Source organism: Amblyomma mixtum, chromosome 2 (assembly GCF_055824585.1).
Source record: "Amblyomma mixtum isolate Tamu chromosome 2, ASM5582458v1, whole genome shotgun sequence".
NCBI classification, from domain to species: Eukaryota; Metazoa; Arthropoda; class Arachnida; order Ixodida; family Ixodidae; genus Amblyomma; species Amblyomma mixtum.
The window spans coordinates 187,788,494-187,811,049 of NC_143013.1; the positions used below are offsets into that span (position 1 = coordinate 187,788,494).

A 22,556-nucleotide genomic window follows, 5' to 3' on the forward strand; every position below is an offset into this window, starting at 1 on the left:
TTCATGAGTGGTTACAAAGCTTTCTATGGACGCTGCTGCATGTCACTTCGCCCTTGTGTCACTCTGTTCCACGGAGTGCATTCAAACTGGACCTGTACTTCTACTAGAAGAAGCGGTGTTCTTATCCGCCCTCAATAGCTGCTAGGCTACATCCGCGCATATTCGCGAGGTCGCACAGTATCGTTGTCACACGAGTACAACAATGTCGTCATCATCGGAATCACTGCAGGAGTCGTCCCCGGACTGCATCTTCAAAAGACTCTCGGCTTTCCGCACCATAAGTTGAACGAAAATCTCCACGATGAGCCTCACGTCTCTTCGGCGCGATCGCATCCCGTTCAGCTTCCTGCAGGAAGCAGCCAGGACTTGGCGGGCGTCGGCGTCCATGGCTAGGAAATGGTGGTTCACTGGAGCAGCACAAACGCAAAGCAAGCACCACGGCCTTCACCAGAGCGAATGAGCTTTAGGGAACGCGCCCGGTTTTTCAGTGCGAATGAGGGAAAGGGGTGTGTCCGGTTTTGTCTAATAAGATAACCGCGGCAAGATTTCCGGAAATGGGATGTCGAAAATGTCATGTCAGATAAGGATTACAATTCCTGCACCCTCCTGATAACGTTTTCCTTATCCAGGAAGGCTGGCTAGCAGTGAGTCACGGATATCTGCATGCGTGCGTGTCCTGCGATTTTTCTGCCACCTTTGGTTAACGAATAGCCGGTTGTGTGGGCCGGCTTCTGGAAATTTCGATGAGGTGAATTCGTGACAGTGACTGCTAAGGAGCTTTGCGTTGGCACGTAAAAGCCTCGTACACGCCACGCTGCACTCAGAAAAATTAATGACAGCAGCAATTAGAATTGAAGGTTTCAAAAAAAACTGAGAGTATGTATAATTATGATGAAATACTTTTCTTAAACTGCACTGCATTAACAGACTGCGGGAAATATAAAATCCAAACCTCTGGCTACGGGATACAAAATTGTCCACGAAGTTACCTCGCTACTTAGATGCCCGCAAGTAGTAATCCATATAGTTGACCAACGTTGTATGCAGTTCATAACACGCCACGGTTGCCTTCCTTGGCTTAATGGTTTTCAAAAACTCTTTGACGGCGTTGCTTTAATTTTAAATTTCAGGTAGAGTACAATCTGCAATTTGTTTTTTACCTTTTGGTTTCGCATTTGTTTAAATGATCTTGAACATATTTGTGCCTTTCCCTAGTTTTTATATGATGATCCTATTCGTTGTCTTCGTCTTGGGGCGTTTAAGTTTAGACTGCTTCAGTGAAGTTCCTTTGATTAATTAATTCTATTTCCGCTAATCGTTCAGCTAGATTTCTGGTTTAATTAAAGATGTCTCCAAATGACCGAAACATTTGGCACCCAATCTGCCCCGCGTTGTATGCTAATTGCCTAATTGTTTCTATTCTCCGGTATTTCCAGTGTCGTGATATTTGTGTATATGGTGCGATATCTTCGGGCGGAAAATTTGGAATAAAAAAATGAATCCTACGTTCATGATTTATTAGTTTTTCAATTTTGTACAATATGCCCTATCGGAAAACCCAGCATGATTTATGCTGGCATTCGTAGCGGGCATGCTGTCAGTAATACCGGGCATGCTGTCAGTAATACCGGGCATGCTGTCGGTAATACCGGGTAAGGCGGGAATAATGACGGTCATTCTGGGACGTGCTGGCGGTGCCGGACATTTGCTGGGAGGCTTAGCGGGCATGCCGGACATATGATAGTGGGAACAAAAAATACTGGGAAGTTTGGTGGGCACAGAAGAAACGATACTGGGCATGCAGCAACCCATAGCGGGGATAATGGCAGCAGTGGGTGGAAGTAAACGGTGATGGGCAGGTGGTGGTGGTCAAAGCCGTCATGATGAATGCATAATACGTACATGATTACTTATTTCTGATTTAGTTTGGAACTGCAGCTGGGGCGTGTACAAATCACGCCTCGCTCGCATGAAATCGCTGCAACTAGGATTTGGGCCAACTGTACAAGGCGGCGACGGCTAATTATTCCGAACGTGTTGCGTAGCAACATCCATAGGCGACGCGTCCTTGCATCTGCAGTTGCAGCAAGCTTTATAAACGGTGCGTTGGTTTGAATTCAGAAGAAGCGTCTATAAACAAACGCGTTCAGGTAGGCAGAATGCGACTGTGTGAGTCATTGGCATCAAATCGAAAGCTGCAGCTGCGCGCATGTACTGGGACCGAACAAGCAATGCAGGTCGGACTCCCGATACTACTTGGACATGTGCCGTGTCTCCATACGTCTCGACTTGCAACTGCATACCGACTAAATAATTTTGAAGCGACAGCTTGTTTTGATTACTATATATGCTTGCAGATGCGACTACGACGCTGTGGATTGCGTCAACTCTTTCGATATATACCACGCCAGTACGCGCATCGACCAGCGCGGCGATCGACGGATTCGAAGCGCGATTTGAGTGCTACAAGGCCGCCAAGGATTTTTGCACTCTCTAGTTTAATCTAAGAACTGCACTTGCGTTTCTTGCATAGCTTGTATTTTTCCCGCGAGGCGGAAATTATTGAAACGCCATTGAAGATGATCGAGGATCCGGCGTAGTGCACTTAATTGCGGGACAGCGTCAGCTGCAGAGATGGCGCACGCTCGAAAAAATCTCGCTTCGCGCAGTTCTGCTGCATCTGCAACAGATTTTTTCGGTGCTTCAAGCAGCAGCTGACTCTGACAATGAAATTTTTGTCTTCGGAATTTGATTCTGACGAGGAAAATGCAGCAACGTATACAAAGTCACCGTATTGTTTTCCGCTTTTTTTTCGCTCATGGAACCGGTTAATGCATCGCTCTGATGTCATGAATGATGTGTCTGGGTTTTGTAGTGTCTTGACACTGTATGGACGAGCTTTATTTCCATTTGCCCAAAAAAGAATCGACGTCAAGCCCAGCGCAAGGCAGATGCATGCGACTTCGGATTGACGCTTCGCAAAAGTTCTTCGCGAAGGCTGTAGATGTCTTCCGACTGGTCGTGAATCGTCCGAAACGTCTTCCGATATATTTTCTTGTAGCATGAAATCATTGCAGAGCATTTCAAGCAATTCGCAGTCAAACCTCGAGCGTTTATAACGTACACGGATATTACGAATTCTTTGCTTTGCCAAACTGTTCCTAAATATTTTGAACAGACATGTACATGCATTTCTTACTTTATTTATCGAACGCGGTTTCCCATAAAACGGATATTTCGAACTGCTAGTCAAAAGAGCTGTGCCCTCGGATTGCAGGCGGCAGGCTTTGCCTCACTACTTGACTAGTGGTGGTGCAGCAACAAGCGTTAGTTCCCCAGTTCACGCTTTATCTCGCTTTTGCCATCAGTACCACAGAAAATACAAGGGCGAGAACAACTGGTAGCGAGGTGGTTAGCACCTATTTGGGCCTCTCGAACCCGTACAATAGAGCCTTATGGTCGGTTGTAGCTGAATTTCCAGAAGCGGAGGTGATGACAACGGCTACAGCCATCATCCTGGCGTCCGACACCGCTGTACTGCGAGGAACCCACCCTAGCCGGCGTTTGATCTGCCGCTGCAAAGTGCTGCAGGCTTTGTGGGGAAGCCCACCTAATTTACTTTTACAGCTTTTTTTTTTTGCGGCCTCTGCGGTTTCTTCTTGCGACTAAGGTTGTATGGTCCATTTACTGAGCGTGTAAACTGTAGCTGCCACTTAAGAAGAATGCATCGGTTTCCTTGCCTGTTACTTCACATCACTGAATAAAGTTGCAGACTGTTTTGAAACATTGGCACATTACTTAAAAGCCTAGTACTCAAGAATTAAGCTATTCGAAGATCAACATTGCTGATTGAAAAGTCAGGCAATGATGAAAACAGATTTAGTTTAATGGGGTGAAAAATGCAGTAGAATGCTGGACAGATCGAATTTCACCATTTGCAAGCAGTCGAATGGCCAAAATCTACAATGATTTCGTCCTGAGCAAGATCCTGAAAGGACCGTGTCACACTTGACATTGCTAAATCAGGCTAAATTGCCCGGATTAGCCTATAGGCTCCTTGAGTTCAGTGTTCACTGCAATCTGATAAAAAGATATGGCTGCTTTATGCATGCATAAGTAATGTATATATCTTACCCTTAGACATTATATACTTACATATGAACCATTGCAAATACTGCACAACTGGAAGTTCAGCACTTGTGCTCATCTGCTCTTGCATTCTTTATTATGCATTTTTGTGCTGCAGTCACCAACACAACTCTTGTCCAGTCTGGTAATATGACTGCTGGATTATCTAACATCTCAAAAGTGCTAAGTCAAAAGAAGGCTGAAGCAATCCTTAATTAGCATTCTTATAAACAAAATGTATTTTTTTTATTCATCATTTGTTTGACATACCACAAAACAAGCACACAAAAAACATGAAACCTCATGACACATGAACTATGAATGACTAATAACAAGAAAGGCTGCACACACAATAACTTATTCCCTAGCTAATGGCATGGTCCGGGTGTCTACCAAGATATGTAGGACAGTTAATGTGTCATTTACTTTCACCAAAACCAATTTTTTCAGTGCATTGAGTAAGTACTGCTTTCAGTTTTACATTATAATGCATGGAGTAGCTTCTGCTGATAAGTCAGCGAAACAGAAGGCACAATAAGCATGGTTCAAAAAATTCCATAAAAACTCAGATATGACACCACATTTTGCACAGGTGGAAAAGAATAAAGAGCATACATATTAAGCAAAAAGAACATTTGAGCTATGAGGCTTGACGACTACAGCAGTGCACAAAGAAATTTTGACTATGCTATCACGAAAACTGAGCAAAAGGCAGTCCTCTGGAAAAGTCTTTCTTATAATAGATTATAGGCTATCATCACAGGCTTGATTTAAGTCTGCATGTTGATGCACTCACATCCTGAGGATGTGTGGTTAGAAAATTTACTCTGCAATTCACCTGATGTAAGCCATAGAGCTCCAGTTCACCTTGACAGAAATTTCAGGAAGGGAAAGCTACCAAAGCCCATCACAAGAATGAAAAAATTGCTAGAAGCTACAAGAACTCTTAATGAGTGCACTGACAGGATTCTGGCTGCGTCCATTTCAAGCTATTGATACAAAAATTGCTGCGAAACCAACATCTAGACCTTTTGATTCAATAATGCCATCACACGTGCTGTTTTCAATGTTATGCGGCTCAAGCAAAAACCACTGATCTGACTACCAGTAATAAACACCCTTGCAGTCTGAAGAAAAAGGTCATACAGTTTTTCTGGGGTCCAAATTCTTTGAATGTACTGATGCCTTGTGAGTATGGAAACTCACTGTACGGAAAATGCACAGGATGAAAATGCACAGTGCCTATTGGGACCCCTGTATTTCTGTGTGTTGATAGTCTTCAGTACCCCAACCAAACAAACATTTTCTCTATGGTGTTTTGAATTCAATAGTGATGCCTGAGTGGTGATCCTTTTTTTTGTGCTTTTATGTTTACAGGGTGCTCAGTGGGCGTGCCTTACTGTTTCCCTCAGGGCATAAATTGATGTGAAGAAAACTCGCTTTGCAGCGTGTGTTATGTTGTTAGCGTACTAGTGGTTAATGTGATGTGAACAGTCATAGCAAAAGATACATCATCAAGCCATGAGATGCCATCGTGCTGCTGATGCACCGCTAGGCACTTCAATTGCACTGCATTATTTAAAGATAATGGCAAGCAAAATAATGTAGTTGGAGCTCACAAGATCTCATCTCGTTTCCACTTCACTGGCCACCACTAGACACAGAAGCAGACTAATTGAAATGTGGTTGTGAAATTTTTTGACGATTCATTATCACGGATGACTCACTTTATGAACAATTTCACCCCAGAACCAATGTGTCCATATCAACGAGGCACGGCTGTACATCATTTGTACACTTGCTTGTGCCATAGATCACACAACCGTGATGAACACAATTATCAACAGTAAAGCAAAACCAACATAATTCTGAAATTGAACAGACTTAATTACTCTACTGGCCAACTGTTTCCACTTTAAACTTGAGCTGTGCATTGCTGCCATTGACAGAGAAGATATTGCCCTGTACCCATATAGCTAAAAAAGTAACTAGACCGTTCCAGCACATGAAGCTGACAAGGATATCAATTGAAGTACAAAACAGCAACAAGGAGATCATGGCAATTTCTCACATGCACTGCATTGGCTTCCTCCATACAGGCACTTACAGAAAACATAGTTATAGAGCCAGCTTTGTGAATTCGCATGCATTTCATACGAGTTTACAACCAATAAGGCACACAGGCTTGCCGAAATAAGCAAAACTAGTTGAACCCTATCTCCAAAGAAAGCAAAAATGACCTTTCCTTTTGAATGCGCATTTTGTAGATTAAACAGCATAGCACACTCTAGCCATTTAGTCATGCACTGCAGCTATTGACTGTCCATAAAATGTAGGAGCAAACACTTGGCAGCTCATTGGCTGCAATGTTCGTTGCTACCTGTGACAACTATGTTGCATGGCATTTTGAACCAGCTGCCAAAGCCATTTAGCTAGACATGGATAAGCAGAGGTCAGCACCCAGCCTCATCGCTATGCTCAGCAGCAGTATACCGATGTGTAATGATGCAATCGTCGCCTCTAGCCACACTAAAGAAAAAAAATAAATGTGGTACAAAATAGCGAACACATTCTGCAAACCTAGGACTCCATGCCGTTTTTAAGACAAAATGAATGTTGCTAATGTTCCTTTCATTATATATAGTGTGAAACAAAACAACACTGCACGACAATTGAAGACAACATGCATCTACTCTAGCGGTATGCTTTCAAATGCCAGTTATAGCACACACTGCTTTGCATTTTCGTTAGCATGTACAGTTTATATTCGATTTCACTATGATGGATGCGACTTAGCTAGAGCTGCACTGATTTGTGCAATGTTTGCTGTACTTTCCTTCCTGTGCATGCAGTGTACATGTGATGCAAGAACAGCGAAGTAGCAGGCATAGGCCAGGTCAATAGACACCCAGCACTGCTTTTTCATTTTTCCCTTCCAAAGGCGAAGAGAGAGTGGTGAAGAGGGCTATAGTAGGATACAACTTCAAAAACAGCAGTTGCTAACAGTGGGCTGAGGTCCACGGCGTCTTGTATTACTTCGCTGGCCAGTCGCAGCAGTAAATGAAATCAGCTTTTTAATGTTTGACGATATTGTTGCGGGGAAATACTAAGGCCGGTGATAGAGGAGCAGTGTGGTAGGGCTTGAGGCGCATAACGTGAACAATGTCGGTGGGTGGTGTACATGAAGAGGATGCAGGTGTATGAGGAGCAACTTCATACGTGACATCGGTGACCTGACGCACAACACGATAAGGACCATGGTAGGGAGACAAAAGTTTTTCAGAGAGACCGACGCGACGGGAAGGGGACCACAGAAGAACGAGCGACCCCGGTTCGTAGGTGACATGGCGATGGCGATTATCGTACAATGACTTCTGCGCTTGTTGGGACGCTTGGAGCCGACTTCGGGCGATTTGGCGAGCGTCTTCAGCTTGAGCAATGGCGTCCCGGGCGAAGGCGGTGACGGGACGGTCAGCGGATGGCACGAGTGTGTCCAATGGCAGGACGGCGTGTCTGCCGTATAAGAGATAGAACGGAGAGTAACCAGTTGTGTCATGCCTGGAGGTGTTGTAAGCGAACGTCACATAGGGCAAGGCGAGATCCCAGTCTTTGTGGTCAGGGGAGACGTACATAGACAACATGTCTGTTAATGTTCGATTCAAACGCTCGGTTAGCCCGTTTGTCTGTGGGTGGTATGCTGTGGCAATCTTATGCTTGGTAGAACATGAACGCAGGATGTCGTCGACAACTCTGGACAGGAAATAGCGTCCGCGGTCTGTGAGTAATTGACGAGGGGCACCATGTTGTAGAATAAGACTGTGCAAAAGAAAGTCAGCGACATCGGTCGCGCAGCTCGTAGGCAGCGCACGGGTGATCGCATACCGAGTGGCATAGTCTGTGGCGACTGCGATCCACCTATTTCCGGAATCCGAGGTCGGGAATGGTCCGAGGAGATCGAGCCCTACACGGTGGAACGGCTCCACAGGCACGTCTATAGGATGCAGAAGACCAGGAGGTGGTGCCGAAGGCTTCTTTCTGCGCTGACAAAGGTCGCAATTGGTGACGTAATGTCGGACTGTACGGTATAATCCAGGCCAAAAGAAACGGCGCCGTATGCGGTCGTAAGTTCGTGCCACACCAAGGTGGCCAGCTGCAGGCAGGTCATGGAGTTCTGCAATTATAGAAGACCGCAGCTGCTGGGGAATGACTAGAAGGAGTGAGGGCCCGTCAGGACGGAAGTTGCGGCGATAGAGAATGTCATTTTTTGTAACGAAGAGCTGCAGGGAGCGCTTCAAGCTTCCAGAGCTGAGGCCCTCGATGATGGTTTGCAAATATGGGTCTTTGCGCTGCTCCTCGGCGATGTTGTGTAGATCAGAAATGCCAAACAGGGAAGGGATATCGTCAGTGTCACTGAGAGCAGGTGGCTCGACAGGGTACCGAGACAGGCAATCAGCGTCTTGATGGAGACGTCCAGACTTGTACACGACAGTGTACGAATATTCCTGAAGGCGTAGCGCCCAGCGGCCAAGACGCCCAGAAGGGTCTTTCAGCGAGGACAGCCAGCATAGGGCGTGGTGGTCCGTGATAACAGAAAAAACACGCCCGAACAAGTATGGCCGGAATTTAGCTACAGCCCAAACCAGAGCGAGGCACTCACGTTCCGTAATGGAGTAATTTCGCTCGGCAGGTGAAAGCAGGCGGCTAGCATACGCAACCACGTGGTGTGGGCCCCGGGAGCGTTGAGCCAGCACGGCTCCGATCCCGTAGCCACAGGCGTCCGTGCGGAGTTCAGTAGGGGCCACGGGATCAAAATGGGCCAGAATCGGGGATGATTCCAGCAGGCGGACAAGCGTGGAAAACGCATTTTGTTGATCAGAGCCCCAGGTGAAGTCTGTGTCCGTCTTCAGGAGGTCAGTGAGTGGACGAGCGATAAGGGCAAAATCTTAAATAAAACGGCGAAAGTAGGAGCACAGCCCAAGAAAACTGCGCACGTCTTTCTGAGAATTTGGGCGAGGGAACTGTTGCACCGCTGCAATTTTAGCTGCATCAGGACGTACACCAGAGGCATCGACGAGATGTCCTAGAATGGTGAGTTGCCGGCGGCCGAATTGGCATTTGGACGAGTTGAGCTGGAGCCCAGCCGTACGAAAGACAGTCAGGATACTCGTGAGACATTCAAGGTGTGAGGCAAATGTGGGCGAGAAGACAACAACATCGTCAAGGTAGCAGACACGTAGTCCACTTAAATCCGTGAAGGAGTGAGTCCATCATCCGTTCGAAAGTAGCTGGTGCATTACAAAGTCCGAACGGCATCACTTTGAACTGGTATAAACCGTCAGGTATGACGAAAGCTGTCTTTTCGCAGTCTTGCTCGTCAACGGCGATTTGCCAATAACCAGAACGAAGGTCAATGGAAGAAAAGTATTGAGATCCGTGGAGACAGTCGAGAGCGTCATCGATCCTAGGGAGTGGGTAGACGTCTCTTCTTGTGATGAGGTTCAGGTGGCGGTAGTCGACGCAGAAACGCCAACTGCCGTCTTTCTTTTTAACAAGGACAACTGGAGAGGACTGGACGACGGTTCGATTATGTCCTTATCGAGCATCTTTTCGACTTCCTGTTGTATCACTTGGCGTTCGGAGCTGGACACCCTATAAGGCCGGCGGTGCAGAGGAGTGGCGTCACCAGTGTTGATACGATGCTTCACAATAGTCGTACGAGCTAAAGGGCGGTCATTGAAGTCAAATATGTCCTGAAAAGATGCCAGAAGATGGGTAAGCGCCTCGGCTTGGTCGGCAGAGAGATCTGAAGCAATCATATTGGCAAAGTGGTCAGGTCTCGAAAGAGCTGTGACATGATCGTCCGGAGAGGACGATACACAATTTGTGACTGCAGAGATCACATATTCATCGGTAGGGGACAGCGTGGCGAGGCGCATGCCTTGAGGAAGCGTCTGGACGTGCATACTGAAGTTGAGAACAGGTAACCACGCGCTGTTTGCCGAGACTGCGACAACCGTATGGGCAAGGGCAACATTCTTTGTGACGGGCAAATCAAGGACAGGGGTGATGATATACTGGCCATTAGGAAGAGGTGGAACAGATTTAAACAATACGTAAGTAGCGGCTTTAGGTGGTAAGCGGGTGAACTCGGCAGTACAGAGATGGTGCACAACTGGGGCAGGTGGTTCTGAGAGGTGCGGTAGGTCCAACTCAGCAACACTTGTAGCACAGTCAATAAGGGCTGCGTGCTCACTAAGGAAATCAAGGCCGAGTATGATGTCATGAGGGCACTGATTCAGAACGGTAAAGAGCACGATGGTTTGGCGGTCAGATATCGTCACACGAGCAGCATACAGGCCGAGGACTGGGGACGTTGTGCCATCGGCAACTCGAACAACGGCTGTAGGAGCAGGCGTCAGTACTTTGCGGAGGCGGCGTCGTAGGTCGGAACTCATCACAGAAATGTGGGCGCCCGTGTCAACCAGAGCAGAGACGGCAACGCCATCGACTTGTATGGTCAGTAAATTGCGCGGGGCACAAAGAACTAAACGAGGATTTTGGAGCCGGGTCGTATCTGCAGCATCACCTCTGGACGCTGCAGAAATTAGTTTTCCGCCTGTGATCGTCCATAGGGGCCGGGAGAGGAAGCGCGCGGTCGTTGCGGCGAACGGGACTGGCGGCGCTGTGGAGATGGTGAGCGGCTGAAGCGGGGCGGCAGGACGTCGGTGGTGGGTCTTGACGTGTCCAAGGGTTGCGAGAAAGAGCTTGAGTCTGCAGCATTGGGGCGATAAGGTGGGGTCGAGTAACGAGTCCGCTGGGAGGAGTACCATCGACTACGGCAATGACGGGCGATGTGGCCGACACGGGAACAGTTGAAACAGATAGGCCTGTCGTCGGGCGTACGCCACTCGGAGGGGTTGCGCGGTCGAGGAGCGGCGTAAACAGGCCGGACAGGGTATAGAGGAGGGACTTCGGGTACTTGGGAGGGATGAAGAGCGGCGACAGACGTCAAACCCAAGTTAGCAATTTCCTGGCGCACGACGGCTTGAATAAGTAGAAGGTGCAGGGGCTGGTTGGCTGCAGGTGTTGCTAAGGAGGCCAGAGCAATGGCTTCAAGCTCACGGCGTACGATACGGGTCACGTTCTCTGGTGAGGTAGGCTGGTTCCGTGGACAAAGATCTTGGCAGGACGAAGACGCAGCCGTGTTGGGCAGGCGTGCGATATGCTGGGTGATCCGTCGGCTTTTGGCGTCCTCGAAGTGGCAGCATTCTTTTACGATGTCTGCAATCTGGTCGCAGTTCTTGTAAACGAGCAGATTGAAGGCATCGTCTGCAATGCCCTTCAGCACATGTCTGACTTTGTCAGCCTCGCTCATCTCCTTATCGACCGTGTAGCACAAAGTCAACACATCCTGAATATAGGACACGTAGGACTTCGTGGATGACTGGGCGCGACTGGCAAGATCTCTTTTAGCGGCAAGCTGCCGGCCGAGTGGTTTGCCGAAAAGGTCAATAAGTTTCTGCTTACAGTCATCCCAACTGGTTAATGTCTCTTCGTTACTATCGTACCACTTCAGCGCTGTGCCTTTAAGGTAAAAAACGACGTTTGCAAGCATGAAAGTTTGGTCCCACCGGTTGTTAGCGCTGCATCGTTCATACTTGCGAAGCCAGGTCTCAACGTCAGCGTCGTCGTCCCCAGAGGAGGGTCCAGGATCCCGAGGGTGAGTGAGGACCACCGAGGACACTGATGCTGCCGAATCTGGAGGAGCGGCTTCCGTCATTGTAAGCCGTGGAAGGTAGCGGCGGCGTGAAAGGTACGTCGGGGGTGGAAGGTAGCGTCCGCTGCGTAGTTCTGTCTTACCCAGCACCTCCACCAAGATGTTGCGGGGAAATACTATTTGCATTTATTTACAAGAGGTAGGTGAATAGTTCCTAGCGGCGAGCAGCAGGAAGCACCAATCAGCAGGAAGCACCAACAACCTCTTCTTCTTCGTGCGACCCTTTCACGCGGGAGGCCACTTCGACTTCCACTTCCTCTTCGTCGTAGCAATATCAAACAACCCGCATATCAAAATTCTAGAGCTCATAATTTTCTTCTTGTGATAAGCTTCTTGTTTAGGTAACAAGAAACGTTTAATCAGTGGACTACTTCTTCGTCGTGGAGGAACTCTGTGCGGGGAGGCTGCATGTGGGAGGAGCTTCACTGCAGACTTAAGTTGCATCCGACTGTAGTACTGACTGGCCCAATTCTGCATGTTAATGTCGCTTCAGAGTTTGTTTCAATCCCTTTCAATTTTGTTTGGAAGGTCACAAATGTATGTTTTTTCTTCATTGACGAAATTTATGAAGACACAGGTGTCAGCCACCTCTCTTGGTAACACCACATCAAAAACTGTGTCATGTGACACGAAGCACTCTCTAATATGTGGAGGAACAGCCAGGTTGTCAGAAATGATCACAGGCCTGCAGAGAAGAATGCAGCTGTTCACTTCCTTCAAGAACACTATTTTCTCAATGCGTTTGTAGTCCCCACTGTCCGTCCGCAGAAAAGTCGTGTCTGATTTTGATGGTCTCTCATATGCAGTGCTGTGGTATACCTGTTTGCCCTTTATGAACCGCTCATATTGCATGCCGCGTGTCACAGAAACTCCACAGGAAAGCTGAATTTTGTCCTGCTCAGCGGTGCTCAGGGCTGTGTCTTTGCCTTTCCCTAAGAGACAAAGGTCATGCACACGCAAGGCACTTTTTACAGGTGTGTAGTCTATCAGGCCCTTGCAGACCTGCTTTTCTTCTTCTGTAAGAAGGTCGCCTTCAATAAGCCAGTGGAGCTTCTGCAGCATGATTACTCTTTCAGTAATTTGCTGTGGTAGACCATTTGCTGCAGACACGAGCCGCACAATGCTTCCATTGCCACCCTCAAATACGAACGCTGAATGAGCCCAAAGTGGCCCAAGTGAACGGGCGCAGTTTGCAAGGTGTTGCAAAACATGAACGTTGAACGTCATGAATGCCATCCCATACAGTGTCTGGCAGCGGCAAGCAAAGGTGTTCAGAAGAGTCTCTGAAATGAAAAGCAATAAATTACTTCAAGTGACCCTAAGAACTAATTTTAATAGAATAAATTTCAAACTGTTAAAGAGTGACCTTTTTTTTGCTATTACTCACATCTATCCAGTGTTAGACAATGCAAGTATTCTTACAAATTATGTCCCAACATGTGATAAGGCAGTTAGAACTTATGAACCAATGATAGTGTCATCACATCACATATGCAATCCACCACACTGCAATGCAAAGATTAATTTTTGTTACAACATGCAAATTTTGCTGCTAAGTTTGAGGAGTTGGAGTTCACGGTTTAAAATGACAAAAAAAAGAATGATGAACATAGGCTGAACTCATTTTTGTGAAAATTGGTTTAATCAAAAAATAATATAGCATCCTTCAGATGTATGCTTTACCTTGCTGGCTGTTTATACGTGTTGCAATCAGTCACAACATAGAACTAATAAAATGTGGCAACCAGGAGAGCAGTACAACAGTGGGATAATTTGAGTAAGTAGAGCAGTTGTGTGTTTTCAGGTACTGATCATCTACCTAAGACAACTGAACACCGAGTGCACACCGAGAGGCTCCATTAACTTGTTGAGCTTCATCTTGTAGCATAGCACACTGCGACCACAGCCTGTCATCTCTTTAGCTATTACTTGGTTAAGGAGTTTTTGCACGCTACATATGCACGGTGACGTGTGCAACTGTAACAAGCCACTTTAAACTCAAAACAACGCACAAGTGTCACGAAATAGTGTCATGTTCCGGCTTCTACAAAGGTTCAGGGGAACTTCTATCGCTGTCGTCATAATGCGAACTTTGAGGTTGGAGACTTGTCTGGCTTCTGAACTTTGGCTGCAGTTACATATTCATTCTCAGTCCAAAACTTAGTCCTTATGAAGCGTTTTCTGCTTTCACAAATTGTTTCATGATTGAAGAAGGGAGCAGTGTGCCACCAGATAAAGCTATTCCGACATGGTTACTAGACAGAAAGGCCCAGTTCTATTTGCCTAAGTGGGGCTAGTATATGTGTGTGTTGCTCCTCTGATGTTTTCACTTATTTTTTCTCCCGTTTATTTCGGTTCTTGCACAACCAAGTTTTTATAAATGGACTTCTATTTATGCCTTTCTCTTATGCCTTCATCACTTAACTTCCGTGCTGTTACTGGATTTTTATTGTAGTAGTATTTCAAATTGTAATCACTTCTACAAACACACCCATTTCTGCATTAATTACTTGCACATGCATAAACTGCCCTTGGTAACAAACAAGCCAAGACAAACTATATGTGACCGTTGAGTGCGCACAGGGATGCTGTATAAATCGTCAAAAACTGTTAATTTTTCCACCAGAAATAATATTTGCAAAAAGTAAAAAAAAATGAAAATTATATTCTGAAACAACCTCTGAAAAAGTCTGCCAAATTCCGCATAAAATATAGATTAAAAAATTCCAGCCCTGGCTACAAGACTCTAGCACCTGCCATGCAGAGTTAACCAGTACTCTTGGTAAATGCAGAAAATTACCTGCTCTATCAATTTCAGTTGGGGACAGCTCCTCACGAAGGAGAATGTGGATGGCGTCTGAAAGCTTTGCCAGATGCTTCCAGTACTCCGGTCGAAGGATGCCTTCAAGGCATGGGAGGGCATAAAACAAAAGCCACTGCCTCCATTCAGAGGCTTTCCAATAGCCTCGTTCTCTGAGTGGTCGTGGTAGCCTTGTGATGCAATGGGGAGGCTTTATTGCAAGAAGCCGTGTGTCAATGCGTGCCACAGTGGAAGGTGCACCTGTGCAAAACATTCACAATGGTGATTAAGCCTCTTTCATGAGTTCAAACTAATGAATGAGACATACAATATTCATTATGCAAGATCAAAACAAATAAGCTGCAAGAAAAAGGTGCAGTTCAGTCAGCTTGAAATCTGTGTCAACTTAGGATAGAAAATGGCAACTTCATTTTAAGCAATTACTAAGGAAACTATAACACAAAAATCAACCTTATCAGCAACAATCACAGCAATAATTGTGAACTATCAGTAATATTATAGTCACAAAATTATGCACTCAATTCTTAGTCAAAATTCATGCAGTGTAATGATATATTTAAACTTACATGCTCTCACAGAAATAGCACCTAAATAAGCTATGTACATTAAGTGATAATGATACATTACCAATATAGAAGCGCTGGTCAGAGTTCGAAGATGACAGGATAGTTTCAGTCAGCTGCTTTGTGACCCCCTGGAGAACACAGTGCATGTACTCAACGCTCTGACCGTTGACGAGGTCCAGGCCTAAACAAAAAAGCATGGCATGCAAAGCATTAGTAAAGACAGTTTGTAACAGTAAAACACAACTATTGCATTGCCTCACAATAAAAACCGGGACCATAAACATCCAGGAGTATGCAGCTATTTTGTCACAGAGCTCAAACTGCCACCTCTGCTGTGCTACAGCTGACAATGCTGTTCTCAGGGGCAAATGACAGCATATGGTAATGCATGAAGATCAACGCGTAGTAGTATGACTTCTCCCCTAAAAGAATGTTTTCAAGGCTACTGCCTGCCATGATGATATATGTGTGCTGTGGCCCCATTCATTTAGGTGCAATGCCTTACTGTAGGTCACTCATACTTTCCTAGCCTGGCAAAAGAATATACAGTTATGCACCGTTGGTATGACCACCATTTATATGCACAGTTTGAATAATAGACAGTTCATCTGTGGACCAAACATTTTTAATGCATTTATGACTCAATAATATGGAAACTCACTGTCAGACTGTCAGGGCAATCAACAAAGAGGCAATGCCGGGAGCACACTGGGGCCCATCTATTTTTGTTCCGTTAATACGCACAGTGATGAAAACAAACTTCCAAATGCCCCTAAAAGATGTTTTTCTGCTTGTATTTTGAGTGCAGGACACCTGCAAAAGCATTGCGCAGGTGTAAATGCCGTAGTGATGCCGTTTGTGTGTGTGTATGTGGTTTCATGCTTTACAGTGCCGAGGTGCCCAGTCGACAAGCCTTGCCATTTGTCACATTGCTTGAATTGTTGTGAAAAAAAATTATCTTCTTGTAGCCTGTGCTATGTTGAAAACAAAATTCAGCAGCTGTCAGTCAAATGAGTAGAGCTTTTGGGATGTGAACAGTCATTGTAGGAAAAACTTCATCTTACCATGAGGCGTCAATGTGTGCCTCATATGGGTCTCTAGGCTAATGATATGCGCTTCAACCTGCACTGTGTTATTTCAAAGGTAAAGACGACCAGAATAATACACTTGGAAGTTCCAAAATTGCCCAACTTCCACTATGCACAGAAGCAAACTGTAATTTTTCTTAATTCGTTATTACTGACGACACCCTTTACGGACTATTTTGGTGAGGAACCAGTGTTCAAATTAACGAGGAATATGACTGTGCACCTCTGAAGCAGAATGCACAGACATAAACACACCTTTCTGAAAGTGCTCTGCAGAACAAATAAATTAAGATTTCAGCACAGCTCCTTTGTTAAGGGCCCAGTACAAGTGCCCTTGTTTTTTGTGCACCTAAGCAGTGGTGCCTGGACGCAAGCACTGTTCGTGACAGTCAGTACTTCTCTATAATTCCTCTCCTTGCACTGCAAAGTACTGCTCGAGTACTCCCTACTCAAATAAAAGGAAGAGTTAGAACCAACTAGATTTCCAAATGCACCAACTGAGTTTCAGCCAGTGGCAATTGGAATAGTGTTCCAAATGGACAGCATTACATCGCATATCGCACAGCACACGGGCACCTTTTGCAATTCACGTCCATCGAAACGCGGCCGCCGCGGTCGGGTTCGAACCCGGGTACTCTGGCTCGGTAGACGAGCGCCTTAACCTCTGAGCCACCGCGGCGGGTGTACGCATAGATCAATTTCATCCTCTCGCTCCTCTATCCTATAGGTCTCCCTGCCGGTTTTATTTCGGCCAGCCGCAGCTCGAGTGCTGAAGAAAATAGCAACTGCCGCGGCCGACACCATCCTTTTCTTCCTTTTTGTATTGTTTTGTAATTATTAAACCACTATTTCATATGTGCGTTCCACGCACTGTCGTCGTAGGCTAGCGCGAATATCCGGGCGTGTACGGTGAGGCGGTGGCAGGAAAAAGAGCGGCGACCGGGTGGCGCATGTGGGATCAAAGATTACAAATCTCGTACGGTATGCCCCGTTGAGGTCCGTGCCAAATATTTGAGTGCGGCGCGAGGCATACGGTGTTACGAGGGGAGCGTATGTGCAGGTGTGGCTGGTGTGGCGGCGCTATGGAGGCGCTGTGCCAGCAGACGGAAGCAAATGAAACGGCTCAGCGGCGCGGATGAGGGGAAAAAAAAAGGGGTGGGGGGTAAGAAAACACCAGCTACGCGCCAATCAGCGTCTCAAACGATGGTAAGCTGGGTTACGTTGGCTGACTGATGCCCAGCCGCCGCTGCTGCAAGCTAACGGAAAGCACACACACACACACACACACACAAAAAAAAACGAAACTGAAACTGCGAGCGACTCCGCAGCAGGTAACCAGTTTTCATCATTCGACCATCTCTTGCCAGGCAAGTCACGCCGCCTCCCCTGGGAGCCCGTTCAAATTAACCGATGCGCGAATTAGCGAGCATAAGTTAATTGGCCTGGACTTAGCCAGCATGAAGCAGGTGTCGAATTAACGAGTTTCTACTGTAACCAATTAACATTGTTCGACAAAGTGTTTAACCGAAACAAGCATTCATACCTTTCAGGCTGAGTAATGCAGACGGTCCTTTTGCACCGTTGACGTTATCCTTGAAGCGAACTGCCAGCTTCATATCTGAGGCAAGCGTTTGTGATGTCCGTGCTTCGACTGGTTCCGCAGTCACATACCGCATGCTCCCTGGAAGTGAGTGAGAGATCATGCGGTAAAGCAACATTTGCTCCCTGCCCTCTCTATTCTTTACATCACCTCTCTATACAAAACTAGTTCATTAGAAAGTTGTGAATTTTTTGGCAGGACTTAAAGATTTTGCTTACCTTCAACGTGCACACCTCGAATAAGGCACCACGGGCAGCCAAAGTAGCCATTGAATAGGGTCATGTTTAGTACTGACGCCCTTGCCGGTGCATCTACAGAGCAGCAAAGCACGTAGGGCTTGGATGAATGTTTCAACTTGCATGTCCAGTTCACTGGCTTTACACTGTTCACTTCGCAAGCAAACTTGCTAAGGAAAATTTGCATGTTTGGATGCGACTTTCCAAACCAAAGTCCAGCAAGGATTGAATGCTTGAACCGCAAGTCTGGAGGAAGCTCATTAACTATAAACTGAAGTGGCCACACAGATGTTTTGGATGACTTGAAGACTGGACTCCCGTCAGTGTTTATAGTTAATGTCAAGTCATCTCTTCCCAGATTTCTTGACTTTTGCAGTCTGCCATAACAACCAGCATTTGTGATGTCAGTGATGATTGCTGGTGCGATGTCATTTGATGGCGCAGGCTGTCGCAGTTTTGCCAGATTTGCTTCCAGTTCATCTTTTGTCTGCTCAATTAAAAAGCTGAGCTGCTTGTGCATATTCATAATGATAAAAAATGCACCACGTTCTCTCAAAGCCTTCAGGCTGTCTGTGCACTTACATACCGGGCATTTTGCTGAATTGTCATTTGGCGCCATTACTATGTTGCATGTTTGACAGACATAGTGGTACTGTAGCACTTGTTCTGTTTCTTTTGCCCACAGTTTCCGGAACAAGTACTCACTCTGTGGCAAGACATTAGAGCCGAAAAGAAAGTTAATCAATTTAGTGAGGTCGCCTAGGGCTGTCCATGTAAGGCCATGAGCAATGGCATATGCCATGACGGCTGCAACTGCGCCAGCTTTCGTGACCTGGGAGTGGGGCAATTTTTCATCACCGTAAGCGAAAGGAGGCACATAACTGTCTTCGTTCTCGAGGTATGCATCCTCCGGGCCGTCGCCGTTGCTGGAGCTGCCGTCCGATGAAGCACCATCAGTCCAGAAATCTGCACAACTGGATGCAGAATCAGAGCCGTTCCAGCTGTCTTCCCCATCCTCCGCAACAGATGGCTGTTGGACGCCACTGTCCTCGGTATCCGAATCGGATCCAGTTGTTTCACTTACAGTACTGTCGCAGTCATCCGAGTCGTCGTCTTCTGGAAATGACAATTGCGCGCCACTCTCTTCGGTTTCCGGGCGATCAGCTTTTTCACAGCGACTTGCTTCTGTGGTTGACGAGGTCGAACACATAGCAGCATAGGCGGCGTGTGCCTCCTGTCGCCTGGTAAAGCTTGTTGCTGGTACCTCGAAGTATTTGTCGCGATCCAAATACTGTTTGCGTCGCTTTGCGGGCCGAGTCTCCGACATTGTCTAACCACGGCATGCAGTGCACACGAAGATCAGACGATACAGCACGACCAACCGCACTGAAGAATTTATTTTCGGGAAAGCATGGACTGGTTTCTTGCAATCCAAAAAGCAGCTGCGGAGCCTCACGAGTGGCTCTCAAGACTAGAGCCGTTGTGTATGTTGCGGGAATTTTAAGCTGACGAAGCCAGTCTCGTGCTGGCTGACCCCGACAGTGTCGTATGTATATAGCGTTATGTGTATTTTTGTTGTGCAATGTCATGAGCCAAAGCCAGGCAATAGAGAAAAAAAAAATGAAAGGCGAGAAAACGATAAAGCGGCGTAGGCAGAACTGAAACCGAAACAGAGTTGGTTCCGGATTCTCTTTGCATCACCGTTACAAGTCGGTTTTTGGGTGCCCCCGCATCGAAACAGATCTATAGTGCCTGGAATATATATCCTAGGCATATATTCTAGGCACTATAACAGAACAGGAAGCAGTGGAAATTTGGGCCGTGGTTTTAGGAACGGAACAAATGGCGCTTCACTGTAAATATTTGTGCTGCGGTTGTTTGATGGGAATATATTTTAACGAGAGTATATGCTAGCTTGCTATTAGCGTCTTTTCGACGCCTGCAGGCGAATCTTGGCTTCTGATCTCGAAAAAAGCCGTTGTCTGAGTGTCTGAGTGCGCGGCTCTCGCGCGCTGTGTATTGCACGTCGTCGACTTCATCAATTAACTTCTGTCCGGATGTATCCAGAGCATACCACTGTCGCAGCTGCAGCTAGTGCCCTTTTAAAGTGCGCGTTACGTGGTTCTAAAATTTTACAGTGCGTTACCACTGAGGCCCTAATTCACTGATTTCGCCGATAAAAGCATAGCCTCGACCTGACAGCGAAATGAAACGTGACTTGCTATCGCACATCGTTTAGCCAATTATTATTGGAACTTTGGATCGACAGCAATTTTTTTTTTGCTCTCCCTCTCATCGGTGATGAAGGCTTGATCAAGCCCATGACGGGAAGTGTTCCGAGAAATATTGTTCAGTATTTCAGTCGGTGTTGCAGGTACGCGGCCGGGTGGTACAGATCTAGAAATATGCCAGCATATATTTCTAGACACTACAGCACGTCTGTTGTCATTGATGTACATATTCCGCGAATTCGAACTTTATGCCTCAGCAGCATGTGGCATATATATTGAATTCAAAAGGAATTGGGAGCGCTGATTGTCGCGTGTGTGCGTGTGCGTGTGTGTGCGTGTGTGCGTGTGTGTGTGTGTAATATGCACACACTTATGAGAGCACTCAGGCAGGCCCGTATGCACGCCACACCTCGCTTATTGGCAATATGGTTTAAATTGCCAAATTGGTTTCTTGAGGAAGGGAATGGCGCAGTATATGTCTCACTTTATCTCGGTGGACACCTGAACCGCGCCGTAAGGGAAGGGAGGAAGTTGGGAGTGAAAGACGAAAGAGAGAAAGAGGTGCCGTAGTGGAGGTCTCTGGAATAATTTCGGCCACCTGGGGATCTTTAACGTCCACTGCCATAACGCATAGCACATGGGCGCCTTTTGCGCTAGCCTCCATCGAAACGCGGCCCGCCGCGGTCGGGTTCGAACTCGGGTACTCCTGATCGGTAGACGAGCGCTTTAACCACTCAGCCACCGCGGCGGCTTGATAAGATTCAAGTAGGAGATTTTGGGGCATGCCTCGAGCTCATAGCCAGGACCTGCATGGCGCCCAGTGATTTTTGCTCCTTTGTTCATCCGAATATATAACAGCCAAATAAATAACGAACAATCGACTGCACGTGCATATATCCGCCAAATATATATTTCTTTCTGATAAACGCGCGGATTCCAGAAAAATAAATCGGTGTTCGTGTGAATCCATCTTTTACAAGAGAGCACTTCTAATTGAACTGTCAGCATCAACTAAATTGTCTTCGAATGTGTTTGAATACGAAAAGGTGTCACATGTAGTGACGAAGCGTTCTTACATGGGCCTCTACTGCCAACAACACTGCGGTTTTTTAAATGAGAAGGGAGACCCACTAGAAATACAAGACACTATGATAGACCATGTGAGAACTTATAAGTATATCTAGGTGTATGGCTAAGTGAAGGAAAAAAATATCTGGAAGAGCACGAGAGGATTCTGAAAGATAAAGGAAAAAGGAATTCAGACATTATGAAGCATAGAGCACTATGGAACTATAATAGGTATGAGGTGGTTAGAGGGGTATGGAAGGGAATCATAGTACCGGACCTCACATTTGGAAATGCAGTCCTGTGCATGAAATCAGAAGTACAGTCAGGACTAGAGGTCAGACAAAGAAGTGTAGGAAGGCTAGCCTTGGGAGCCCATGGGAACACGAACGAGGGAGTCCAGGGAGATATGGGTTGGGCGTCGTTCAAGGTTCGGGAGGCCATCAGCAAACTGAAATATGATCAGAGACTAACTCAAATGGAGGAAACAAGGTGGGCAAAAAAGGTGTACAAGTATCTGTACATGAAAAGTATTAACACAAAATGGACTAATAGAACCCGAAAGCTAAGAACGAAGTATTTATACGGGTGAGGAATGGGACGCAACAAAAGACTAACGTGAAAGCGGAGGTAAAGGAGACGGAAAGAAAGATGTGGAAAGAAAGAATGCAGGAAAAATGGGCGCTAGGCATATATATATAGGACACGAAAACAGGACATCAAAAAAGAGCGATTATTCGATAATTTGCGGGGCAGTTCACTGCTTTTTGAGGCTAGGACAGGGACTCTGAGAACAAAAACGTATAGGTCCAAATTTGAAGAAGTGGATATTTTGTGCTCTGCTTGTAAAACGGAAACGGAGACCATAGAACACTTGGTTCTGAGGTGCGCAGAACTCCGCCCAGCCCTCCCAGAAGGGGCAGCAACGACCATAGAGATAGCGCTGGGATTTACTGGGGAGGACGGGCGAGTGGATGGGAAAAGAGTGACATTGACGAAGGGGAGGTTGGAGGATTGGTGGCGGAAATCAAGGGAGGCGTGAAT

At 46.5% G+C, this 22,556-nt stretch overlaps 1 protein-coding gene across 1 annotated transcript; it reads right to left on the bottom strand.

Moving 5' to 3' along the window:
• Nucleotides 1-12,406: 12,406 nt before the first annotated feature.
• Nucleotides 12,407-19,543, bottom strand: LOC149361840 (uncharacterized). The gene is made up of 5 exons (XM_089568168.1): nucleotides 18,199-19,543; nucleotides 17,924-18,061; nucleotides 15,354-15,473; nucleotides 14,706-14,966; nucleotides 12,407-13,188 (listed from the first exon to the last, which is right to left on the bottom strand). The coding sequence occupies exons 1-5, from the start codon at nucleotides 19,541-19,543 to the stop codon at nucleotides 12,407-12,409; spliced, it is 2,646 nt and encodes an 881-aa protein (XP_089424294.1).
• Nucleotides 19,544-22,556: the final 3,013 nt, after the last annotated feature.

What these genes read in the sequence shown, in the direction of transcription:
- LOC149361840 (XM_089568168.1), bottom strand. Translation starts at nt 19,543, where the DNA reads ATGTCGGAGACTCGGCCCGCAAAGCGACGCAAACAGTATTTGGATCGC. An exon ending in TCGAGGTGTGCACGTTGAAG is followed by an intron (nt 18,062 to 18,198) that starts GTAAGCAAAATC and finishes ACTCACTTCCAG; the next exon opens with GGAGCATGCGGTATGTGACT. An exon ending in TGACCAGCGCTTCTATATTG is followed by an intron (nt 14,967 to 15,353) that starts GTAATGTATCAT and finishes TGTTTTGCACAG; the next exon opens with GTGCACCTTCCACTGTGGCA.